The sequence below is a fragment of the Lampetra planeri genome, chromosome 49, assembly GCF_965212315.1.
Source record: "Lampetra planeri chromosome 49, kcLamPlan1.2.h2, whole genome shotgun sequence".
Lineage (NCBI taxonomy): Eukaryota > Metazoa > Chordata > Hyperoartia > Petromyzontiformes > Petromyzontidae > Lampetra > Lampetra planeri.
The window spans coordinates 1,554,397-1,582,049 of NC_136155.1; the positions used below are offsets into that span (position 1 = coordinate 1,554,397).

At 48.1% G+C, this 27,653-nt stretch overlaps 2 protein-coding genes across 7 annotated transcripts in view; both read right to left on the reverse strand.

Moving 5' to 3' along the window:
• Positions 1-2,985: 2,985 nt before the first annotated feature.
• Positions 2,986-17,563, reverse strand: LOC144733965 (beta-1,3-galactosyltransferase 4-like). Its single transcript, XM_078615994.1, has 5 exons — positions 17,138-17,563; positions 14,496-15,039; positions 13,385-13,574; positions 12,148-12,356; positions 2,986-11,144 (listed from the first exon to the last, which is right to left on the reverse strand). The coding sequence occupies exons 1-5, from the start codon at positions 17,173-17,175 to the stop codon at positions 10,794-10,796; spliced, it is 1,332 nt and encodes a 443-aa protein (XP_078472120.1). The 5' UTR covers positions 17,176-17,563; the 3' UTR covers positions 2,986-10,793.
• Positions 17,564-19,540: 1,977 nt separating this feature from the next.
• LOC144734072 (choline transporter-like protein 4) overlaps positions 19,541-27,653 on the reverse strand; it is a 61,375-nt gene continuing 53,262 nt past the window's right edge. For 2 of the 6 annotated variants that reach the window (XM_078616125.1, XM_078616123.1), the window contains exons 21-23: positions 26,804-26,889; positions 22,391-22,502; positions 19,541-21,741 (exon numbers count right to left, since the gene is read on the reverse strand). In XM_078616125.1, coding sequence (XP_078472251.1) covers positions 21,644-21,741; positions 22,391-22,502; positions 26,804-26,889 — 296 coding nt within the window. In that variant the 3' untranslated portion in view covers positions 19,541-21,643. The other 4 variants (XM_078616124.1, XM_078616127.1, XM_078616126.1 and 1 more) reach the window with 4 other exon arrangements.

Here is a 27,653-nt window from a genome sequence, read left to right on the forward strand (position 1 = left end):
TATCGTCCTTCAAGTCTTTGACGCTTAATATCCTGCGATCTACGAAGGCGACGGAGCCGCAATCTTCTACAATTAAGACGCCTCGCGCCACAAATCGAGATTTAATTAAACAGTTCCCGCACATCCTGGGACTGGTCGTGTTTTTTTACTTAATTTTTATCATTTATAGTCCTACATTTTCCGTGGTGAAAAGAATGTTCTGTTTTAGAGTGCAAAGGAAAGTGTATGCATTAAAAAACTTGTTTTATACCTTTAAAAAATATAAACTTGCACAAGTAAAGAATGTTAAAGTCGTGTTTTCAATGCCTATACTTTGTATAACTGAAATGTGTGTGTCGGTGTATGTTAAGCCACAGCATGACAGAGTGGTTAAGATTCCACGTGAACGTTAGTATGAACACAGCATTACACACGCTACCGATAAATAACTTGATACCTCAGTCGACTTTACCTGTTAACATAAACATACTTGTTTTATCTATCTCTTTTTAAGTTAACTTGTTTATCTTTCCTACACTTTGCACTCCCATCGTGTTTTTGTGTTGTTGTTGCTGACAAAGTTCTTACCCGCCCTTACTGGACATCTGTGATGAAGAGCTTGATGGGAGTCCTGCAATAAAAAATAAACATTCTTCTTCTTGGTTCTTTCGGTAAAGTCACGTAGAAGGGAAATAATAAAATAATAAAATAAAACATTATAAAATAAAGAGATATTTATTTTATTATATTAGTTTATTATATTATTTTATTATATTATTATGTTTTAATTATTTTATTATTTCCCTTCTACGTGACTTTACCGAAAGAACCAAGAAGATGAATCCCTGCAGTCACGAAAGCTTTAAATCGAAAAATAAACATTCTGTTACCCCACAAGTCCTCAGCACCTAGGAGCTCCGACACTGTGTTTGTGCAGGAGGAGGCAATGGTGTTGTTACTGCTGCTACGTGTCTCATCACTATTGAGACATTTGCAGATTATATATTGCTACGGGAGTAAGCACACACACACGGGGAGAACACACAACACTCCACATTGAAGGGCCCCGAGTTGTGGGTGTGTTTGGCCGAACAAGTCCTGCACAAGGTGGCATTAGTCACACCTTGCCCCACCACACGAAGAGGTTTTTGTGAACTAACTGGACTTGTGATGCCGAGGTCGCCGGTTTAAGTCCATCTCCCACCCAGTCACACAGCCACTCACCCAGCCACTCACCCCACTTAGTCACTCAAGATCCGCAGCTCTCAAACTCACTCTCTCTCACACACTCACTCTCACACTCACTATCACACTCACTCTCTCACACATTCACTATCACACTCTCTCTCGCTCACACACTCACTATCACACTCTCAAACTCACACACTCACTCTCAAACTCACTCTCTCACACACTCACTCTCACACTCTTAATCTCACTCTCACACACACTATCACACTAACTCTCTCACACACTCACTCTCAAACTCCCTCTCTCACACTCACTATCACACTCTCACACACTCACTCTCACACTCTCTCACACACTCACTCTCAGACTCACTATCACACTCTCACACTACTGTCTCATTATCACACTCACTGAGTCTCCCTTTCACACTCACTCTCACACTGTCTCAATCTCTCAAACTCACTCTCAGACTCACGATCACACTCTCAAACTCTCACACTGTCTCATACTCACTGCTGTCTCACACGATGGGGTGGGTGGCCAGCACCATGGCGATGTTTACATACCGCATCAGGTACCAATTTGAGGTTAAGTCGACCTAGGGGAGAGCCAGCACGGCTTCAGACTATCGTCACTGGTGTTAGTGGCCGTGAGTGGGAATCGAACATGGGTCGACTGGTTCGTCATGCAGTGCGCTGACCACTACACTAACACTTCCCACCCACACATGTAAACACATACAGGTATACATTTAGATGAACGCACAGGTTAACACAACAATCGCGATTCGCCACTAAGTGGCGGTGACGTCAACACGGTGCTTGTGCCAGGCTATGTGCACGCCAAGGCCACGTGAAGTGTCGAACGGTCGCTGGCCATGGGTCGACTGAGATGACTGGCTGATGCACCACCTGTACCCCCTACTGTGTCAACTTGCTGTGCTTTAGCCACCCGGCGTTCCGCTCGTTGTTGTGAGCGTCGCGCCTCCGCCCTCCGTTGTTGTTGGAGGGCGACTGCCTCCAACTCGCCCAGTAGCATCCTTCACGAGTCTCCTCCACAGAGGCCGATCTTGACACCGCTGGTACCAGTCATCGGCAAGTCCACTCAGCTCCACATCCTCCTGTACCACATCACTCCATATCTTCTCTAGCCCGTGCCGCGCCCGTTTAGCCCCCTCGATCCGGCCAAACAAAAGCTGTTTAGGCATGCGGTGGCTGGGCATGCGGGCTACATGACCCAGCCAACGCAGCCTTGCCTGCCGGAGGAGCTCACCGATGGGACTTTATCCCGATTTTTCAAGGATTTGTGTGCCTCTCACACAATCCAGCCAGGTTAAACCCAGGAAAGATCGTAGGCAGGCCAGCCTAAATGTTTCTCACCGGCAAAGATGCCCCATCATGGGGTCCACGTTTCACAAGCATAACACACCCACAGGTGAACAAACATATACAAGGAAAAACAGATGAATATATATCCAGAGGTGACCACACACAAAACACGCATACAAGTGAACACACAAGCAGGTGGACACACAAAGTTACCCAACAGGATGACTTCAGCCAGCATCTGGGACAGGTCATAGAAGGAAATGGACTCCTCAGCCTTGCCTGCATCCTTCCACTGATGTTCATCTTTGGTGGGGACATGAGCCACCATCATCACCATTCCTCACCTCCCGGTGATGGGGAGGCGAGCTTACACTAATCTTTGGTGCTGAATTCTCAAACCTAGAATCTCAACGCTGCCAGCTCAGTGCTTTGACACAGCCTGAGTCACCGGCCACTCGACACATTACTTAAACACAAGGCACAACAATAAGACTGAATTGCATTTATTTTTAACTGCATTCGTAGTGGGTAGCACAACATTATCACTTTAAGTGTTCACATAATAAACAATACTTATTGTTAAATAACCTAAATACAAGTAAAAACATGCAGATTATATCATGCATGAGGATGAGGCTGCAATGAGTCTGACTTCAGAAAGTTATCACGGAATAAATGTCCACACAAAAAATACTAAATTTCCTGGTATCGTGACGTTATCATTCATCAGGCATTTGAGTGGAACCCAAAAGTCAGTGACATCTCAGCTGTTGGTGATGAGATTTAAAGGTCCCGTAAGGACACCTGTTGCGCAAAACAAACCAGGCCAAGTGGCTCTGCGGTTGAGCAAGTGGCTTGCAATCACAAGGTTGCGAGTTCACATCTTGTTTGGGGGTGGGGGGGTTCACTCAGCCCATCATCCTTCCGGGGGCGATACAATAAAACACTACTTTGCGTGGTCAACAGTGGGTATCCTATGAATAGACCCCCCCCCCTGCCATGTGAAATTTTCACTGCTGGCTCCGGGTTCTCAGCAGGAGATGAGCACTGGCTCAAGGCTCATTTTAGCAGAACATCACTTTCACTTTTTATTTTACAAAGACCTAAAAGTGGACACTACATTTCAGGCGTTGACTAAAGCGGCATTAGAGATGGAAGAGATGGAAGTGATGGAAATGGTAGTGGGTTTAACTGCACTGGCTGACATGATTATGGATAAGGGTGAGATTATGGCTTTTGCCGTAATCCTTGTGACGCAGTTAACACATCCTTCAAGGTTTGTTCTTTGAGACCTCATCATCACCATGTGGCTTTAGGTCTTCCTCTTGGATGCCACTCTGATGTGTCTCGGTAACTTACCCTCCTCCATCCTACACACGTGCCCCACCAATTACAACTCCTCTCTTCCTGCTGATGTCTACAAAGTACTCCAGTCACATTCTTTTTGAATCTTCAAGTGCCACGAAATGCATACGTCATCTGCTTTCATCTGCATTCACATACCAGGAACGTAATTTCTTGTTTCAGACGAGATACTGTTTCAATCCTGCCACAAGCTTAAACAGATTAACTATATCCAACTCTAATACTCGCCCTGCCCAAGCGTTTTTCCATCACTACAATCCTGGGCAGAGGTCTAACAATCACGATGAGTGGTTAACCCCAACTGTAACCACGACTAGCCATTTCCTAGCCTATACACAACAATAGCCACAACACCAGAAACATCACAATACCAGCATTAGGTTGAGCTCCCATCGCTCCAACAAACTCGATTGACGTGGACACATCCACAGCGAGTTTAAAGAAAATGGCTCAGACAATGGCTCTCCTGTGTCAAGTCCAAACACGCGGCTTGAACATGAAACTCCAAAGACCGCTGGCTCCGTTGTAGCCGACATGGGAATCGTATCCTTGGGACCCCCAGATAACGGATCTCAAATCGCACAAAGGGTGCAGATTCGGTGCGATTATAAGTTGAGTATTTGTTCACCGAGAGAGGCCAACATCGGTGGTTTGATAACCCAATGTCCTGGCTTCTTGCACGTAACAATATCAATGTTCAGGAGCTGAGCGCCAACGTCAAGATCCGCTAGCCCACAAGAAGGCTTCAGGGGTGAATGTAGTTTTGCTGTTCCTTCAATGATGGAATGCAGACTACAGTAGTTTGGGTCGCATGGCCACAATCAAACTGTCGCTCATAATGTATTTAATTTCACATCTATGTTGATTATTTGATGTGGTTGGCGGTTACACCAGTGTCTTCAAGGAATGTCAAAGCCAGGAGGTTTGAGTCTCAAGCGAGGTGTTTATTTTGGATGTTCGCATTAGTCCACCGTCAACATTCTTCCAGATCTGGGTGAGATTCGAGGATGGTGACGGAGCGATCCCAGGATGAGGATCGAGACTTGGATCCGGTGGCAATGATCATTGCCGAGCTCTTAGCTGATGGGTAGGTTGTCATTGGCAATAACATCTCTGCAGAATGTTCACTAGAACATGGAGCCAGGAATTTGCCGTCACTTTGAGTTTTCCAGTTAATTGTCCATTCAGCAGTCTGTGTACGAGATTCTGGCTCAGATCGCAGGGCAGTGACTCTGCCAATAAAAGAGCGGCAGCTCGCAGCACATCAGCCGAGATGACCCGGGTCGTTCCAAGTTTCTGTTGTGGGACGATTCTTGATTTGGTCTTTTCACAGATCTGTTTCATGTGGGACATGAAGGCCAGGCTGAAATCTATAACACCTAGATATCTTGGAGTGGGATCATAGCGCACTGAGCCACCGCAGAAGGACACTTGTAGGGTGGCAGCAGGTGAAAAGCGCATCCGGTGGTTTTGAAGGGATTTTGTCAGAAACTTCAGCTACGGAAATATGCATCTAATAACGGTAGATCAGCTGTTCAGAGTATTGGCAATGTTCTCGAGGTTTGTGCCCTGGACAGGCAAGGGCTATGGCTTCTGCATCTATGGCAGGTCACTTATATTTGTTAAACACTCGTACCGAGACCTTGAGGGACGCCTTTGATCACGATTCTCTTGCAACGGCTGTGTTCACCAATGAGGTGCACATCCTAAGTGTACGGTTGCTGTACAGTAGAGTGGCATACGATGATCTTGACCAACTCAGCAGCAAGCCGTGACGCCAAACAGCGTCACAGGCAGCAGAGAGGCCAATCATTGCCTCGCCGGTTTTCAATGAGGGTGAAGGTTGCGATTTGTTCATAGCAGCCGCTACAGCCAGTTCGAAAATCCGGCTTCATCTAGAGGAAAGTTGTCAGTCGATATTGGGGCAAAGTCTGGCAAGCGTGGCTCGTTCCTTCAGCTTGTAGGTGGAGGAATGAGGGATTTGTTGAGTCTGTAGCTGGAGGGTGAGTCTTGCGGCTTTCTGGGTTTCAGGATGGCGATGACTTTGGCTTGCTTCGTTGCAATGGGACAGCAGATGCACAGTTCAAATCACGACTTAAAAGGTACCACCCCAGGGTCTCTCACTCGAGTAGTTGTTCAATGAGAGACATCAAAACCCAGGGTTTTAATCAAGTACCTTAGCATTGATTATTTAAAAATACATTACCTTTGTGTTTTTATAAAGAGAATGATTTCATATTTCACCCATGCGAATTACTGAACTTTTCAAAACAAAATCAACTGCATGTACGAGAATCGAAATCGAGGGCAATAGTGAAGACAAAAATGACGAGGATAAATCCAAGGTACATCAGACACAGTCATGAAACAATCCTCCCCATTGTTCTAATATAAAAATGTTAAACTACGCATTTGGACAAATTATAATACCATGGCACAATTCTGTGCAAATTCACGGAGGCAAAAAACCTCACAAATCTTCTGCTTGTAAGCTCACAACTGTGTAGATGTATGGCACCAGTCTCGCTCACTAACCCCAGCAACATGTATAGTGCATTGTAAACATGGATATACGCAGATGAATAAAATCCCTTCACTAAAAGTTAACATTTAAAATAAATGTCGTCGTCTTCTTACACACGTTATTTTCTGCTGGAGTTCAAATCCCTACCAGGAGCCGACTCGCATCATCATCATCATTCCTCCGGGATCCGTGTGATAAAGAACACCTCTGAGGGAATTTGACAGAGGTGCTGTTTCTCCTTCCATGGAAACAGTGGAATTTCCACTAATTAGGCCATCGTAAGCTAAAAGCATCGCCTGCCTAATGCTCGTGAAAGCACTGTGGACTTTTTAAATTGACTACCAATCAACCCATATGACTGACACGGTGTGGGGAGGCCTTTATTCAGGAGTGGATTCACAAATCTGAATACATCAGCTCACGCCCGCTGTAAATTACGTGATTTGTGTGTGACCACCCCCACTCTGAATCCCACCCCCACCACCCTGTTAAAACAAATGCTGCTACGTGCAGCTCACTTATGCTTCCTCCATCCTCATCTCTCCCTCCTTTCCCTGCCCTCTCATCATCCTCTCATCCCAGATATCCTGACCAGGTCATTCCTTCTCTCCCCTCCACGCCTTCCTGATTGGCGCTCCTTATTTCTTCCAACTGCTCATCTTGAGCAGTGCCCTCTTCAACTCTCTTCCCTTTCAGGTTCTCTTTCTGCAATATTTTGCTGTCTTTTCTTGGATTTTCTGTTTGCACATAGTCACTTTAAGATGTTTTCTTGTTCATGTTTTTTTGTTTGTTGCGGTTGCACCCGATTCAAGAGCCGAATGGCTCACAGGGCTATACCTAATAAATGAACTTTTGAACTTTCTTTCACTCGAGATGATGTCCTCGACTCTAGCAACCTTCTATGGTGTGCCACGGTTACACGGTTTTATATGTTGACATTATGACGTCATGTCCTTTCACACTCTCACTACAATAATGATCCAGTGCTGTCTTCATCTGCGCACGAGTGGTTCACACGGTGTCTTAATGACAGGAAAATGCTCACAACTGAAGTAAGTAAAACTATATATATAATGGCATGTGATGGATTTTTTTTGTGCAGTCACTGGGGACCGGGTTGAGACCATCATCAACTCGCCACACTTGAGAACGTGGTTGAAACACGGGCGGCTGAAACCCAGAATGAGTAAACGTGATCGCGTTCACCCCGGATCAGTGTAATAGACACAGCCATTACGAGCCCAGAGACGCCCATTCTAACTGCATTCATTCATTTGATACATAGATTGCACGTGGAAGTAGCAACGCTAACATTTGAGTAAAATGGAAAATGTCAAAAACATATTTTTGGCACCTTCAATTTCTTTTTTATAAAACACCCCCATTGTTAAATATCGTTATTGTTCTATAAACTCACCATTTAAAATGTTCGTATTACTTAAAAAAATATATAGACGTAATCTGTTGATGGTATGCCAGGGTACGAGACTCAAATCATAAAGTTATGAGTTCAAATCCCCATTGAAAGCCAACTCTCTCCATCATCATCATCATATACTCCAGGTTCAATAAAATGAGTACCGCTTTGTGGTAAGTCACCAGTAGTTATGATCCTCATTATCGGAATGTGGTATTTTAACTCTTGATTTGGGGCGCCCAACAGAAATGAGCATTACTATTCCACTGCTGATTTTGATACCGTTGACTTCTCACGCAAAACTTTAAAATATCGCAAACACACGCAGACACACGACAATTTGTAAAACAATTAAAACGTAGAAAAACTATTGAACAATAATACGCGGAAACAAAAAATATGGCTTCTATTCTACTCAAGCAAAGACATACAGTGATGTGCCGAACATGAGTCCAATGCATTTTCAGTTGCACTTTTGTTTCTGAAACTGCTATATTCATAGATTTCAGTATCGCAACTGAAAACGAGTATATTCAAGACACCTTAAAGGTGTCGGACATCATTAATGCAATACTCATTCAGTGGCTTTTCACTTGGGCATATTATGTCAAACAATTAGGACTGTATTCTAGATTTTAAGTTTTCGTGACTGCAAGGATCCATACTCTTTGTTTTTTTCGGTAAAGTCACGTAGGTGAAATTTTTTTTTAAATAAATACTTAATTTTGTTGTTTTATTTTTATTTTATTTTGTTTTTGCCTACATGACTTTACCGAAAAAACCAAGGAGTAAGTAGGACTGTAATTTATGTTTAAAAAAAACATGTGCACCTCTCTTGACAAGGGAGAATTGCTCATCCAACAGCAAGGGCTGTCCGATGAACTCTGAACCGAATATTCCCATCAATGCTCGGATGTTGACGGTGCATTCCATGTACGTAGCTTACTTCACAAGCCGCGTCTTCTGCATTATCATTCCCATCAATGCTCGGATGGTGACAGTGCATTCCATGTACGTAGCTTACTTCACAAGCCGCGTCTTCTGCATTATCATCGTCTTTAAAATGACGCCCCAATAAGCACGAATCGGTAGTGTCAAACCCACCACCACTTTAAAGAGACGGGTAGTAATAAAATAACAAAACAAAAAAATAATAAAATATTTTATTATATATTTTTATTATTATTTTATTACTTCCCTTCTACGTGACTTTACCGAAAGAACCAAGAAGATGAATCCCTGCAGTTACGAAAGCTTTAAATCGAGACGGGTGACTGTTCCGTTGGGCGTAGGGGGAGCCCAGAGCCTCGCCGTGTGCCACCTGTGCCACGAATGGAATTTATTTCGCGATTTCATGAAAATGTGCGCATAATAAAAGTAGATTTTTATTATCACTATTATGATGAAAGTTTAAATATCAATGTGCCTAGTTTGTGGAACTACCCAGTGAGAGCCTAAACTTATTAGGTATTTTTATTATAGTGCAATGCTACTGCTATTGTTAATCCGGCTGTTACGGATTGACTTATGCAGCTAGTGAAGGATGCTAGGTTTAGTGAATTGTGTTGTGTGTGTCGCTATTGTAAACTTTTAATCACATTTGTTGGGAAAACTGTTACGTTGTTTATATAGCATTGTTTTAGTAAGTTTTAGAGGGGCTTGGTTTGGCCCGATTTTTTTATTTAGTATAGATTATTACTTAATTTTTTTATCTGTATTGTATTATGATTGTTATTGGAATCAAACATAGAAATGGATTTTTTTGCACTTTCTGTACGCAGCCTGGATGGGTTGTGCTTTTTCTGTAGGATTCTATTGTTTACGTATGTGATGTTTAGATTTGTGTACGATGAATTTTAGGTGTATCTTGTAATTTTATTGTTTGTTGCGGTTGAACCCAAATCAAGAGCCGAATGGCTCACAGGGTAAATCCTAATAAATTAAACTAAAACTGTTTTGTTAAGAGTCCCACAATGAGGGTTTGACCAATTCCTGGGCAAGGAAGCCTTGGTGGTACCTCTATCACAAGGCTTTGTTCAACACAGGCGCCATGTGCTTTTCAAGCTCGATGAGATCAATTCCAATCGTTTAACAACAAATATTTCCGCGGGTAAATATTTGAAAATAGAATACCCAATGAAATAAATGATTCGTGGTACCCGATGCATAATCCAGCCAGAAAGTTGATGATGACCGTGCATTGTCTCCAACATGGCCATTATGAGTCCTCAAGGCAACCCGGCAGCCTATTTGTGGACTGTAGTTTTAAGTGTACAGCGAATTAAAAGACTCAACACCAACCACAGAAAACGCTTACGTTGTATATACACCTCAGTAGTGTCCTAAGCTGTCTGGCATCAGTGTGAAACTGCGGCTTGTGCAACTACTGGTACTTGAAGGGAGCTCGATTGAGCCCTTCTAAAACAGTATATCTAGATGGTACTTGGCCTATGCTTCCTCACTGGTCAGACATCTTGGAAGAGGTGGGAAAACCCACACTTTACCCCGCCACACGCAAACTGAAGATCAACCGCGGTGATGCCCATTTAAACTGCTGGATGGACAGAGGCAGTGGGGTTGGATTTCAGAAACTTTGTTGTTACAACTGCCGTGCCAGGAGATCGGATGAAATTGAACCGGCAAACTCTGGATCGCAAGTCCCAGTTTGCTAATCATTACACCACAGCGGCACCATTAACAAGTAAACAACACTTTAAAATCACAGGTTTACAGCTGTTGACATATATAAAAAATATATTTGATTGACACCCCCCGGTGAAGTCACTGGCTCAGTCCTGCGGGTTTTAATTTCGTCAGTAAAGTTTCACACTTGTGTCAGACTGCCTGCGCAGTGTCACCGACACAGCCATTCTGCACCCATCTAAGCCACCCTTGTCACCGACACGGCCGTGATGAACCCCTCCGAACCGCACGCCCGTCCACCTCCACACAAATCGTCAGCCCAGAAGGGGGTCGGGACGGATGGCAGTCAGGCGAATCCGCTCGCCGACGCGGTGATGTTCGACTGCCGCCCCACGAGCGAGGCCCAGGCGCCGGCGATCATCCCGAGGGCGCGGCACACGGCGAAGCCGGCGAGTCGCTCGACGTGCGAGCAGGGCGGGCCCCGCAGCACGCTCCACGCTCGCCGCTGGTCGGCAGGCTCCATGCGGTGCGACGAGAAGATGCGGCCGTAGCAACAGCGGTTGAAGGGCAGGCGCAGTGAGCCCGAGAAGAGCGCCGTGTGCGATGGCCGCAGGCCGGCGCGCCGGGCGCACTCGCCCACGAACACGTCCTCCAGCGGCAGCAGCGGCGCCGGCAGCAGCAGAGCAGTGGATAGAACCTTGCGGGAGGAGGGAGCGCGCAGGAGCGGATGGACGGGCAGAGAGAGAGAGAACGGTTAACAAGCACAGGCAAACACGGAGATTGAGCCGTACTGTGGCAGAGAGTAAACATAAAAGCGGGCGTTCGCGTACGGCACTATTGGCGCTGACACCGGAGTTCGATTCCCAGCCACAAATAACAGCGGTGGTAAGCGATCTTTGAACTTGTTTTGAGCCTCCTCTGGGTAGACTCAGACTTAAATGAGTTCCTGGTGTGGTACGTGAATATCAGCGCCTGGGAGGTGGCCAGGCATGGTGCTGGCAACACCGACCCGCTGGTGTTCCATGTTGGCCTTAATAGGCACTCGCAACCTGGTCGTCTCGGGGGAACGTATAACTGCAAGAGCGGTTAATAGGAGGTGTATATATAGACGTGTTTATCGATAACAATAAAACACAATAATAAACTGAACTTAATAATGATCAGCAACATACCAAAGTGATAAAAAAGTATGTATTTAATGAGTGTATGTTACCTGCCATGGCATATTGATTGGAAATATGCAATGGACACTGATAATTTAAGCTGAAAATTGCGCAAAAAGACCAGAGGTAGAGGTACACTGGTAACAACCCTTGGAGCCAGTAAAATTAATTCATGGAGACATCGTAGTGAAAAGTAAGTGGGATTGGGCCATGAAATCAATGGTGAGATGGAAAGTGGACCACATTGATCAGAGAACAACATCTGTCCTTTACAATGCTAAGTGACTGGGCTTGGGCAGGCCACGTTGCTCGCAGGGATGATGGCTTGTGGTGAAAACTCACGACAGAGCGGCAGTCAAAGGAGGAAACATTCCCGAACATACGCCCACTACAGAGACGGATTGATGAGATCGGCTTGTGTGCAGATGGATTGTGGCACTGCACAACCACGAGGAATGGCACCATCAGTAGATAGGTCACGGCTGATGATGATGACGTTGATGATGACGACGATGCCGCATGTTAGGGTTTGCGCACCTTGCGCGCCGCGCTGCCGGAGAGGACGTAGGCGGTGCCGCTGCAGTAGGGGGCGTAGTGGTCGCCCGGAAAGCGCTCGTCGCTCACAAACGCCTTGCTCGCCGGGTCCCGGTTCGGCCTCACCCGCGAGTGCACGCGGCCCAGGTAGAGGTCATGACCTCCTTCGCCGCCGCCGCCGCCGCCAACACCGCCGCCTTTGCCTCCGCCACCTGGCGTTCCAACAGTGACCATCCAACACAAGCGTGTGTACACAAACACTCGGCGTGGTGGCATGGCCCAGTGAATGCACCAAGATCCACGGGTGGGAGGGCGACAGGCGACAGGCTAGGAAGAGGGTGGAAATTGAACAAGGGCCCCCCCCCCGCCCAATTCATTCTTTGCACCGGGACCAATGCCAACCAAGCTACACCACTGATCATAATTTTACGGCAGCCAATGCTGCTGCTGTTCCAGCTGCCGCTAATGATGTACTCCCTAAAAATAATTTTACCAGATAAGGCCCACTGAGCGATATACAGTGAGGGAAAAAAGTATTTGATCCCCTGCTGATTTTGTACGTTTGCCCACTGACAAAGAAATGATAAGTCTATAATTTTAATGGTAGGTTTATTTGAACAGTGAGAGACAGAATAACAACAACAAAATCCAGAAAAACGCATGTCAAAAATGTTATAAATTGATTTGCATTTTAATGAGGGAAATAAGTATTTGACCCCTTCTCAATCAAAAAGATTTCTGGCTCCCAGGTGTCTTTTATACAGGTAACGAGCTGAGATTAGGAGCACACTCTTAAAGGGAAAATCAGCAGAGGATCAAATACTTTTTTCCCTCACTGTACATACATTGGTGACCAAGCTAAGATCATCAACTTACTACACTTCAGAACCCGGTTCAATCATGTGTGCCTACCTGTATTCGAACCCAGCATCTCTGCGGTGCCAGCTCATCGCTTGCTCTGACCCCCTGAGTTACCCCTGCAAAGCTCAACTCTACAAAGTTGAATTTCGATTTAAAGCTTTCGTGACTGCAGGGATTCATCTTCTTGGTTCTTTCGGTAAAGTCACGTAGAATGGAAATAATAAAATAATAAAAAATAAAACATTATTAAATAATTCCCACGACGTTTCGGCCACAACGCAAGCAGGCTGCTTGCGTTGTGGCTGAAACGTCGTGGGAATTACTTTATTATGTTTTATTTTTTATTACTTTATTATTTCCATTCTGCAAAGTTGCTTACCGTAGTCCTCGTCAGCTGGAGACGCCGGTCCGTGAGCGCCGTGCAGGTGTTCCACCAGGGAATGCGGATTCACAAAGACGTCGTCGTCCGCTTTGAGGAGGAAGCGCACCCCGGGGCAGCGCGACACGAACCACTGCAGCGTCGCCATCGTCTTCAGCGTCAGGTTGCGGTACGTGTCGAGGAATTCCACCTGCGCAGGGGGCGACGTTCTGCGTCAGCGGACGCGTGACGAATGAACACCGCTCACCGCCGTGCCACTGGGTAAAGTGTTCGCGGTTGCGCTGTGCAGCTCTCACATGCGTCAGGCAAGAGCTGAGGTTTGTTAAGGCCCGATGATGCCGTTTGTCATCCCCATCGACTCGTCGTATAAATATTATCAAAATGTAGCTTGCTTTTCTAAATGTCTCCGGATTGCTAGAAAACCAAATTATTTGGGATATTTGCGAACTTGACAACTTGATTTGATTGGCTCTGTCCAGTGGTGGAGGGATATAGAAACTAATAATAATAATGACCATGAAAGCCTGCATATAAAATTAGGGTAAGGCATGAGCATGTTTCTAAATACGGAGGGAAAAACCAGGCAATACGGAGTGAAAAACCAGGCAACACGGAGAAAAATCCACGTGACCTCAGGGAGAATATGCAAACTCCAAATATACAGGCGTCAGGGTTGGGATCGAACCCACAACCTCCTCTTTAGCAGGCGAGTCAATTAACATCTCGCCACCGCGGCACCCCAATTTAAGAAGCAATTTTCGAAATTTTGCGGCAAAGAAGTAGAAATGAACCGTCGACCACCGGATTGCAAGTCCAGTGTGCGAACCATTATACGTCAGCATCCCTCAATCGTACAACACCACTTTAAAGTCAAAGTTGTGCACTATTGACATAAATGCATTGATGACTATGAAAAAAATATGGTTACTGAAGCAGTTCTGTGGTGACATTTCAGTAAAAAAGTTTTGAACTTGTGCCAGACAACCACGGAAAATATCCAAACAGAACTGGTGACTTCTGGATTTCAAGTCCAGTCTGCTAACCAAAACCTTCACCGGAATCACGGAAGAGAGAGAGAGAGGTTAGAGGTGTGGGTGGGGGGGGAACGTGCCTGCACGATGTCGCGCCGTTCCACCGACTCGTTCTGCACGCTGGCCCTCGTCCGATCGCTGCGCGTCACTCCCAGCACAAACACCACGCGCACGTCCAGCGCCCGGCCACCGCCACCCGAGGCCACCGCCACCTTGCGCACGCCGCCCCACGTCTCCCTGATGGCCTCGCGCCGCGACCGGTGTTCCGGTGCGCTCGCCACGCAGATCAGGAGGAAGGGCTCCGCCCCGGGGCGGCACAACTCGCCGGGGGAGCTGAGGAACCGCGCTCGCGCCTGCGGGGAAACGCCGCCGGTCGAGCGGTCCGGGCGGCAGCCGGGCGCCTGCCACGGCAGCTGCATGAGCAGCAGGCGCTCCTCCACGCGGTCGCCGTACGACAGCAGCAGCACCAGTGCCACAGAGACGGCGGAGAGCGCCGCCAGCGACCAGAAGCACAGGCGCGCCAGGAAGGCGCGGGACAGCGCGCGGCATGGAGTGGCTGGCCACATGCTGCTGCTGCTGCTCTTGTTACACACGTTTGTGCTGGCATGGGCTCCAGTCTCTTCTCTGTGAAGGGAGATTAGCACAACAACAACAACAACAATCGTCATTTGCCACTAAGTGGCGGTGACGTCATCGCGGCGCTTGTGCCAGGCTATGTACACTTTAAGGCCACGTGAAGTGTCGTATGATCGCTGGCAGGAGGTCACGGGACAGACCCAGGTGCCGTGGATTGACTCATGCACCATCTGTGTCCCCTACCGATAAGCACACAAAGACAAAAGATCCCCCGATGGTGGAAGTGCTGTTCGCGAGCACCTATTAAAGCTGGCATGGCACACGAGGGGGTCGTGGGTAGAGCCAGATTGACGGGCCCCCGTGCATGGGCAGGTTGACTGTGCTATGATGACGGGACGCTGTGGCAGAATCCACGTGCTCCAATCCCTGTCGTTGTATTGGCTGCCAAAAAACTGGGGACAAATTAAAGCACGCAAATTATAATGCAAAGCTTTCAATCGAGAGCCTGGGTTGGCAATACTCTGAGAGCCATGATCTACACATAAATAATCAATGGGAGGGATGTATTCAGAACAGACATATACCAGAGAAATATGGATTTCAATGCAATCCAATCTTTATTTCACCAAGAAATGGAAACCCATTCAGACCAAGAAGTGAACAAGGCCTTGTTTACAAGGGTGACCTGGATTATATCAGAGATCAAAGCTCACGGCATCAATGGCGTTCAACTAAACTTGTAGCAAATACAATGATAACAGAAAACGGTTCACAGCGACAATATCATAACGACATAAAAAAATGCCACGTTATATGAATCGACATAATTAGATCAGAACCATATATTAAAGAACATAAAAAAAGTAAAAATAAACAGCAATTGCATCTGTGTTCCATGAATGAGTCAGAATCAGAGACATTCCAAACGCCAATGAGAATGCAATATTTAGGAGATTTTGATTTGAAGCTTTCGTGACTGCCGGGATTCATATTCTTGGTTCTTTCGGTAAAGTCACGTAGAAGGGGAATAATAAAATATAAAAAACATAAAAAAGTATTATTATTTTATTATTTCCCTTCTACGTGACTTTACCGAAAGAACCAATAATATTTAGATGTTTCGGCTGTAAATGTCCTGAATGCTGGGCCACTTTGCTGAGCTATTAATTGTGGTAGTCAGGGCGCCTTTGAAAAATAAGCTAATAGCTCAGTGAGCTTTGTCTGGCAGGATGTGGGTGGTTTAGTGTTGTCTTTGTGTGCGTTTGAGTGATTTGTTTACCTTTCTTATACTTCGAACTCATTTCGTGTCTTTGTATTGTTTGTTGTTGTAACGTTCTTAACCCGGGCCCCAATAGGTTATCTGTTTTTAAATAAAAAAAAAAGCTGTATAGCTCATCGGATTCCTCCAGCAGTCTAAATAAATATTCTGATTCTGATGAGACCGAACATCGCTCTCGAGCTCCCTCTAGCGGTGGCCCCTTTCCGCCAGCAGTGGAGGAAGCAAGCACTTGCAGGGCTGCGCCTGCATACAGGCAATGTGCACACGCCGACATTGTACACACACACACGTGAATGTACAGTACGTACAGTGCATTGTTGGACTGTACTTAATGTTATACGTACTGTATATGCATGTGTCGCAATAAGAAATGGTTAACTGCTTAATAAATGTATGTAGTGGATACTACATTCGAATACATTAGGCGTTCATGCGGCTGTGGATTGACCCTTGATGATGATGATTAACGTTCAGTATGCAGTTGCTGTGCATATACTGAGTAGATTGTGGTTTATTACTCGATAATTGTTTAGATCTATTCCGCTAAACGTCAGTGGCGATTATCTGAACCGGTCCTGAGCCTCTCGTTCGGCTCGGCCTTAGAGCAAGTGTCGTAGTGTCTGTATAGAGAAGCAGCAGCAGCAGCACTGGGGAGACAAAGGCGGCCGGGCATCGCAACCAGCCTGTCCAAGACGGTACGGTGGGAGCTTTGTTCTACACCCATACAGCGCAATGTATGTCACACTCGCGTGTGTACGCAGTGCGTCGTCTTCACACGGTGCAGTTTAACGCGTGACCACAGTCAATGGGGTTTATAAAAAAAAAATCATCATTTTTTACGAATTGTCAACAGCGCCCGTGGCTCACCCGGATCTTGTTGTTGTGTCGTCTTCACGGTTAAACATCAAAGAGGGGTGGGTGGTGGTGGTGGTCCCGTTATGTCGCCGCGGCCGAGGCAGGAGAGGCTCCCCCGGGTTTCTCGCTTCTCGTTGTTGATCCGCGACAAGAAATAAAATAAATCTTCACAATCCACAGCGGCTTGGCGGGGAGTGGTAGTGGTGGTGGTGCCGTAATGACTCGAGGAGACGAGCAGCGATTTACCGTCGCGCTTCGATCAAACGCGCATCTCAAAAATCTGACAATCCCGAGTGCTTGTGATGATGGCTTTGTTCAGGGTGGTGGTGGTGCAGTAAATACTGGAAATGACGAGCAGCGCGTTACCGTCGCGCTCCGATCAAACGCGCACTTAAAACAATCCTCACAATCCCAAGTGGTTGTCACGGCTTTGTTAAGGGTGGTGGTGGTGGTTCCGTAATGACTCGAGGTGACGAGCAGCGCGTTACCGTCGTGCTCCTACCAAACGCGCACTACAAAAAATCTTCACAGTCCACAGTGGCTTGGCAGGGAGTGGTGGTGGTGGTGGTGCCGTAATGACTCGAGGTGACAATCAGCGGGTTACCGTCGCGCTCCGATCAAACGCGCACTAAACCCCCCCCCCCCTGTCCAGAGGGGTGATGTGGATGGCGATGCAATTGCACCGCCACTTAACGTGGCCACTGCTGAATGTGGTGGGATTGAAGCTAGAGGAGCAGACCGATGGTGATTGCTGAGCTCGGGAGGTCGTCGATTCGGTTCCAAGCCGCTCGCCACAAACCGGCGGGACGGTCGTATCCTGAACACTGCGGCTTCAACATCGCTCAGTCAGCCTGGGGGTCGATTGTTGGGCGATCACTTCACGGCGTGCCGAGGATTGCCTCGTGGCGTCTCATCCACACGGTTGGTGTGTTCGACTCTCCAACACTGCAGGTCACAACGACTCACCCACTCACCACACTGCAGGTCACAACGACTCACCCACTCACCACACTGCAGGTCACAACATTAGACTCACCCACCCACTCACCACACTGCAGGTCACAACATTAGACTCACCCACCCACTCACAACACTGCAGGTCACAACATTAGACTCACCCATCCACTCACCACACTGCAGGTCACAACATTACACTCACCCACCCACTCACCACACTGCAGGTCACAACATTAGACTCACCCACCCACTCACCACACTGCAGGTCACAACATTAGACTCACCCATCCACTCACCACACTGCAGGTCACAACATTACACTCACCCACCCACTCACCACACTGCAGGTCACAACATTAGACTCACCCACCCACTCACCACACTGCAGGTCACAACATTAGACTCACCCACCCACTCACCACACTGCAGGTCACAACATTACACTCACCCACCCACTCACCACACTGCAGGTCACAACGTTGGACTCACCCACCCACTCACCGCACTGCAGGTCACAACGTTGGACTCACCCACCCACTCACCACACTGCAAGTCACAACATTAGACTCACCCACCCACTCACCACACCGCAGGTCACAATAGACTCACCCACCCACTCACCACACTGCAGGTCACAACATTACACTCACCCACCCACTCACCACACCGCAGGTCACAATAGACTCACCCACCCACTCACAACACTGCAGGTCACAACATTAGACTCACCCACCCACTCACCACACTGCAGGTCACAACATTACACTCACCCACCCACTCACCACACTGCAGGTCACAACGTTGGACTCACCCACCCACTCACCACACTGCAGGTCACAACGTTACACTCACCCACTCACTCACCACACTGCAGGTCACAACGTTGGACTCACCCACCCACTCACCACACTGCAGGTCACAACATTAGACTCACCCACCCACTCACCACACTGCAGGTCACAACATTACACTCACCCACCCACTCACCACACTGCAGGTCACAACATTACACTCACCCACCCACTCACCACACTGCAGGTCACAACATTACACTCACCCACCCACTCACCAGACTGCAGGTCACAACATTACACTCACCCACCCACTCACCACACTGCAGGTCACATTACACTCACCCACCCACTCACCACACTGCAGGTCACAACAACTCACCCACTCACACACTTACTGACTTGACCACTCACTCTCCCACTAATCACCCACCCACCTACAAACTCACGTGCCCATCACTCACCCACTCACTCATTACTCACCCGCACTCACTCGCCCATTCACCACACTGCAAATCACAACAACTCAACCACTCACTCACTCTCCCACTCACCTACAAACTCACGTATCCACTCACCCACTCACTCATCACTCACCCGCACACTCATTCACTCACTCACCACACTGCAGGTCACAACAACAAACTTCACGCAAGCAGCCATCAAGCAATGTGACAGTGGATTGGTTTATTCATTCATATATTGCATCTTAGAAAAAGAAATCGTCTCAAGACAGATAAATAAATAAAACACAAGGTTTAGTTTTTTTTATAAACTAGTTATTTTGTTAAATTACAGCGGCATCCTTTATTAAACACGGCGATAAAGTCTGGGGTTTCAAAAGAGAGATGCGGGAATATGAAATGATAGAGGCAGCTGACGTTCACAACGTAAAACTTGGGACGAATTATTTGGTTCATGCAGCTGCTGCGTCGTTTGCGGCGCGCAAGGCACAGTGAAGAACAACAACAACAACACAAACTCGCCTCCTTCCTCGACAACACTGTGGCCTTAAAAGGAAAATATACGCGGTAATCGGCGACGTTTCTGGACAAGGCCCTTGTGCACAGCGCGTAAGGGAGTTTTGGCCAATTGTTCTTTGCATAGGGCAGGGGTCCGGCAAATCAAAACAAGAAGAGACATTTTAGTTCGCATTCGGTAAAAAAACCATTTCAAGTGGTGAACACGAGACGATGGTCCTCACGCCTCAATAAATAAATGTCACTCAGCAGTCCTTCAGGAGCCGCATGCGGCTCTGGAGCCGCAGGCTGACGGCCCCTGCCCGTGGTGAACTCAACTCCCATGGTAAACTGGACTTCCATGGTGAATTGGACTCGCATGGTGAACTGGACTCCCATGGTGAACTAGACTCCCACAGTGAACTGGACTCCCACGGTGAACTGGACTCCCATGGTGAACAGGACTCGCATGGTGAACTCAACTCCCATGGTAAACTGGACTTCCATGGTGAACTGGACTCTCACAGTGAACTGGACTCCCACAGTTAACTGGACTTTACATGGTCAGGGGTTCGGCAACCGAAATAACAAGAAGAGCCATTTATTTTGTTTCGAATTTCAGGATCCGCGCTGCAGTCCTTAAAAGAGCCCTGGCATCAAACTATCAAAATAAAATGTCCTAAAAAGAAGAGCAATTCCCCAAAACGTCACCACCTATTACATAATTTTTCTCTGTAGGCCACACACTGTTATTGACGAACGTGTTGATGTTTCTGTTGTTATTTTATTCATAACTATGGTTGCATCTCAGCCCAGATCTCACGCTTGCAAAACATGTGCCACTGTAAGGGATCGAGAACGTTCGAGATGAACGTCTGATGGCGAGGCTCCTTGTTCAGGTGTGAGACTGCCAGGCATTGCCTGGCCCCTGTTCTCAATGCCCCGTAAATGTATTTGACATCCTGTAAACGTTATTCTGTATAAGCTATAGAATGTCAAACAAGTTTGGATATACCGTGAAGTATGTCATCATATTGCTTTACTTCGTGTGCCGATACTATAGACATCATCGGACACCCCTGCAAACGAGACGTCCGTCCATCTGAAGGAACTTTCCAGATGATGTATTGTAATAAAATACAAAAATACATTCAGAATCTGCGCTGGGACTGGCTTTATATGGGCTGCTCTTATAAATGAATTAAATGATCGATACATTATCATGCTTTGAAAATGTTGAAAAAAAAATGCTCAACAAAATACCACAAAGCAATATTTGTAATGACCGCAATATAATAACATCATATATACTGTGTGGATAGTATATATATAAACACAGGTAATTTTCACTGTCCATTCATAGATGCTCAACATCTACACGCGGCATTAATTACAAACAAGAAATATAACCTTATTCAATGGCATCCATACATTGACTTGCATAATGAACAATACTGTCTACATATATTGTCCACTGATGTATAAAGTGTAAGGACCAGGGATTTGTGATTAACCGGATTAAGGCATACGGTGCGACAGGTTATTCGTACAACGCGATGCGCCTGAATCAATTAAGTGCGCAAAGAAGCATTAAGACGCACGTTTGGATGTATCGATGTAAAAAGAGAGAGAGAGAAGAGGGAGCATATCGATCATGGAACACGTGCGGTCATATTGTCGTTTCAGGAATTCGGGGCGCAGACGGCACACAGATTGCCAGCTGGTGATGATAGCCGATGGGCAACGGCTTCGTGTGCCAAATTGGCGGCCAAAGGAGACGACGACCACTGCAGAGACGGAGCGATGGAAGATCAGTTCACGTGATGCAGGATGTGGCATCGCAGGACCGTGGGGCATAGCACTGGCATGGGGAGGCCTTCTTCTTCACCCAGCAGTGGATAGGCAGCGTCTGTTGATGATTGTTATTTGTTATGCACATGTATTGGGTAAAAAAAAACATCCCCTTTTAGAATAGGCAGCCGTAGAACGGGCCAGGCACACGACGTTTCCCCACCAATTTCATCACGTGGGGCGTGCAGCAGTGAAGTAGTGGATAGAGCAGTGCGCTATGAACACAACAAACTGAGTCCTGCTACCCCCCAACCTTCCCCAACCCACACTTGTAAAGAGTACGGAATGCGGAGGCCTTCATCCAGCAGTGGATTGACAAAGGGCTGTACAACAACAACAACAGCAGCAATGGTTCCTGAACGTTTTTGAAAATACCTGTTTCTGGGAATGTGATTCCTTACGCGGTTTTAACTGTCAAGCTCTGAGCATGTGCCCATCACGCTGCGGTAGGGTAACATCAGTGACAAATATCTGAACCGGTCCTGAGCCTCCCCTAGGTCGATTCAGCCTCAAATGAATACCCGGTGCGGTGTGTAAACATCGCCACTAGGGAGACAAAGGCGGCCGGGCGTGGTGTTGGCCTTCGTAATTGCTCAGCGAACGGCACTTGCCCTAACAGTCTGTGAAGTGGATATTGGGGTCATCGTTGTCTTTCAGTGCTCGGGTGTGAGAATGGTGGCGCTGTGTGTGCGCGCAAGGCTCGGCACCTTCACTCCGCTCCCTTCGGCGCCTTGTTTTTCTTGTTGAGAATCTTGAGCAGGGACTTGGGCATGAAGTACGGCTTTTCCTCCGAGCCGTCATTTCTTTCCAGGTCTTCCACTGCCGGGCGAGGGTGGGACGCGTCATTCTGAACGCCACCGTCAGGCCCACGCAACCAGGGCATCGACGCAACCGCAGACCGCATCTCCAGGCCCCGTGCAAAATAGCAGGACGTGCCGATTCACTCCCGTGCCTTCCTCACCGGCGGTCTGCGGCCTCCATGTCACTCTTTTATCGCTACCTACCACGGTGGTTACTGTCCCCATGAACATTACTCATCGATTCCTCCGCCCACGTTGAGGACTCGGTCTACCGGGGTGACTTCGCCTCAGCCATAGTGGCTTAAAATGCCGCGTGGGAGGTCACGACCACGCTAACCGAATCACGCACTCGACTGCTCACCCACCCACCACCGCCACCACACTGCAGGTCACAACGCTTCTCTGGCTGCGTCTTCCCTCGCACTGCTCCACTTTGGAATTCCCTTCCATCATCGTCGTCGCTTTTCCCCAAGATCTCGTAATAACCTTGCTCAATTCAAGAAATGGGTTCACTCCTATCTATTGCAAGTTTAGTAGTGCTGCTTAATTGCTGACTTCCGGACATTTTGAGCATTTGTGCCTTTTCAAACAAATCGCCCGTGTGAAAGGGAGGTGTTGATATTTTTAAAGGCGCACTTTACAGATGGGGGGGGAGGGGGGCAAATCACTGGCCGAGGTCAGGGAGGAAGCCCTTGAGCCTGGACATCAACAAGGGCAGGGATGCGGCGGCGACGGAGAAGGAGCGACCTCCCCACCGAGCCGAGGTTGGTTGCGAGTTTTGCCAGGAGGCCTCGGTCGCTGGAGCGGCGAGCACGTGAAGGGGAGCAGGGCGGGATGGGTAAGGCAGGTTGTGCAGCGTGGTGGGGAGGTTGCCCTGAGCGGGGCAGGTTGTGCAGCGGGGGGGGGGGAGGTTGCGCTGAGCGGGGCAGGTTGTGCAGCGGGGTGAGGGGGGGAGGTTGCGCTGAGCGGGGCAGGTTGTGCAGCGGGGGGGGGAGGTTGCGCTGAGTGGGGCAGGTTGTGCAGCGGGGGGGGGGGGGAGGTTGCGCTGAGCGGGGCAGGTTGTGCAGCGGGGGGGGGGGGAGGTTGCGCTGAGCGGGGCAGGTTGTGCAGCGGGGGTGGGGGGAGGTTGCGCTGAGCGGGGCAGGTTGTGCAGCGGGGGGGGGGGGGTTGCACTGAGTGAGGCAGGTTGTGCAGCGGGGGGGGGGGGGAGGTTGCGCTGAGCGGGGCAGGTTGTGCAGCGGGGGGTGGAGGTTGCGCTGAGCGGGGCAGGTTTTGCAGCGGGGGGGGGGGGAGGTTGCGCTGAGCGGGGCAGGTTGTGCAGTGGGGTGAAGGGGGGAACATTATTGAGACGGGCATTGGAGTTGCACCCAGAGGTTTGTGGCCAGTCGGAAGACCTAAAGCCAGACGGTGGGATAGCATAAGGGCAGGGCTTGGAGGTCGGGTGTTGAATTTGCAACGACTGTGGGATCTCGCAGAAGGAAGAAAGCGATGGAGATAATAAAAAATAATCTATTGTCCGTGACAATTCTCATAGCCTAAGTGCGCTGTGTTTCACAGGCTACAGTCTGCAGTAGTTTCACAGCCGGGGCCAATGCGGCGATGTAAATTTGCAGGCAATTTTTTTTTATATTTGACAAATTTAGACCACGACGCCGGCACACAATGTCCTACTCACTTTATAATGGCGTCACGGGACCTATAACGTCCACTGTGAAGCAGGCGTCACAAGTATTTTGCGGTCAATAGAGCCAAAGTATTAACCAGGTGCAGCCTGAACGGGTTCGAAACCGTGAACCTCCGCAAAAAATAAAAGCGTGCAAATGCACTTCCACGAGGGCCACGTCGACGGCAAGGAGCGGTGGCATCGACGAACGTGACGACCTCTCGACCTTGCGTTGGGCGACACTTACGGAAGCAGAGAAACAGCGTGTCGACGCACATGCCGTAGACGCTGAAGAATCCGTGCGCGATCATGTAGGAGCCCACGACCACCGTCTGTTTGAACCGCAGCAAACGTCAGGGTCACGACCAGCCAAGTGTCGACTTTAGTTTGAGTTCTCAACCAGGTGCGAGCACCCAAGAGACTAGAGGTTAGAAGTCTCATTCTCAAGAGGGACCTGCGTCTTTATCGAAATGACAAAAGGAAAAGAAAGGAATGAAAAGTACAGCAACGAAGCAAATAGAAATCAGGGCAAAAAACAACGGTCACATGACAGATCAACGTACATTTGTCTTCATATTATAAAATGTTGCTGGCACATTGCATTGTGGGAAGATTTCTTTATCTAAACATCCTGTCGCTTCCGATGGTCAGTCTGGTTTCCAATTAGACCAGCTTTGTCAACATTCGTTTTTGGGCTGTGTTTATACTGGTAGGAACCTCCTGGTTACACCAGCTCACAGGGGATTATTGTGTCCGTCGTGCAGGGAAGGGCTGGGTGGGGAGGGTGGGGAGGGGAGGGTGGGGCTGGGTGGGGAGGGGAGGGTGGGGAGGGGCTGGGTGTGGAGGGGCTGGGTGGGGAGGGTGGGGGGGGGGACTGGTCACCCCGTGGTGCCCTTATAAAACTCAACGTTTAACCTACTCACGCCGGCTTGTGCCCGCCCTCACAGTCGGGCATATTTGCGGAATACACCACGTCGCCGTTGACCCTGGCCATTGACCGAGCAACCCAACGTTCCTACCAGCTCCTTCCGCAGGACAATGTGTTTGGTTGTCCAAGTCAACTACTAGAATAACTATACTCTTTGGTTCTTTATAATAACATGTTTAACCGCCTACTTCTTTGTGGTTGATTCGTCATCACCAATCACATCCCATCCAGCGGCACACGTGGGCCACACGGAGGTCAGACTTCTTGTTTTTTCTCCACAAATTATTGAACAAGCACCGACATGTTTAACGCATAAATAGAGATTTACTTATCTCGGTATTTTCATTCCCATGGATTTTTTTGTATCAACGTTGAATAAAGGCGTTATATAAATCTACGTAATATAAGATTTGGCTCTTTTGGGTTCCCACCCCCCCAGACATAGATACAGTAAAACCTCGTTCTTTCGGTATTTGATCATCCGTAATTGGGGGTGATTCGGCACGGCTGCGCTTTGGGCACACACAAGGAGTCCTAGTAATTTGCCATGAGCCAAATGGCCTCGCGCCACGACCAAAACAACGACTCAGTCTGGTGGCGGCGTGCGTGGTGAGTGTGGATCATGGTGAGTGTGGTGAGGGTGGCGAGGGTGGTGAGCATGGTGAGCGTGTAGCATGGTGAGTGTGGTGCGTGTGGAGCATGTGGTGAGTGTGGTGCGTGGTGAGCGTGGTGAGCATTGGTGCAGAGCCGTCGCTTTGGACTTGACCTTGTTTGTGCACTCTGAGCAAGCCAACTCTCTCAGACAAGTCGTCTACACCTACAGAAGGAATATCAAGGGACTTGAGTATACATTCCTGTTTTTTTTTAGTTGGGGCAGGAGACACTGGGGAGTAACCATTGTAAACAATTCGGAATATTGGATAATTCGGCAAAGACAGGGCCCCGTTACGTGACAAGATTTTACTGCACGAGATCTGGTCAAGGATCTTCTGCAGTACATCTACATCTTTGTATCCCGACCTCCTGCGTCAACATACCACCATCCACACATGTAAGGTTGGCAATTAAAGGGACGCTACTGACCTCTAGCTGCGACACGCAGAAATTAAATTCGCTGGCACGTTTGGTAGATTTTTCATCACGTGACACAAAAATCAATTCCCATTTTACGGCACAGCAACAGCGAGGAGATGGGGGCGGTGCTCATCTCCTGTCCACGGCCCTCAGCCAGCTGTGGAAATTCCACATTCCTTTGACGAGCAGCGAGTCCTTATATCGGTCAACCTCTGTTGAATTTTGGGGCCGTCCATAAATGACGTCACGCGATTTTGGACGATTTTTGACCCCCCCCCCCCCTTTGTCACACGGCGTTACAAAAAGTCAGACCCCCCCCCTCAAATATGACGTCACAAAGCTGCCCCCCCCCAAAAAAAAAACATGCTTCAAATTACTTTAAACTACTGTATTGTCATTTTAGTGCGTATTTAGTGTGGCGCTGCACTCTGATGTTGTAGGAAAAAAGTCTATTTAATTAAGTAGAACACAAAAAGCGCTTTTAAAGAAGTGAGTTTTCAATCTAGATTTAAAAGTGCACAGGCCCCAGCGGCTTCCTGGCTGGTTTCAATCTCTGCATCTGCCTGCGAAGTCACGAAAAAATCGAATCTCTGCGTGTTTGGGTCCAGGTGTATAACGTCACCCCGACCTCTCATCAGCACGTCGGCTCGCTCACCACTATCGGAACCCAGTAGTAGTTGAGGACGAGGGGCGTGTCAGGAATCATGATCCTGTTGCTGAAGAAAAAGAATGCGAACACTCCTGGGAGGGAGGGAGGGAGGCAGGGAGGGTGGGAGGGTGGGAGGGAGGGAGGCGGGAAATGACAAAAGGCAAAAAAAAAACTCAGATCGGCAAAGAAGCAAAGATAGAAATGGGCGTAAAAAACCAAACTGAGTCACGTGTTCAGGTTATTTGTGATTATGTGGCCGCTATAAATGTCCACGTGACGAGCCACTTCCTTGAGCTGTCATTTGTGGCCAGGTCGCTTCTGAAAGAGAAGCTATAATCGCTCAGTGGGCCTCACCTGGTCAAATAAACGTAGATATATATTTTAGTGATGTGCTAACCTTTCCTAAACTTTGCACTCCTATCGTGTTTTCATATTGTTTGTCGTTGTAACATTCTGACCCCGTGCCCCTACTGGAAATCTGTAGAAAAAGAGCATTATAGCTCATCGGATTCCTCCTCAAAGTCCAAATAAAGATTCTGATTCTGTTTCAGAGTCATAACTTTGGAGCGGATTCCAGCCTCCGTGGCCACCACCACCCTGCTGTCCACATCGGCCAACAGCTCTCTGGGCTCCTATCAATAATAATGTAAACGTATAAAGGGCCCCCTTCCACTCCCACGTGTGGGGCTGCCACGATTCCCACTGGAGACCAAACCTGAGCGTGTTTTCTCAGCCAGCACTTAGGCCTGTCAAAAAAACTGTGCAGTTTTACTGCAGTGGAGTTCAACACGATAGCGAGCTTCCTTGAAGGGACAACACAAACAAGGGGACCGCAGAGCCGTCCACGGCAATACGA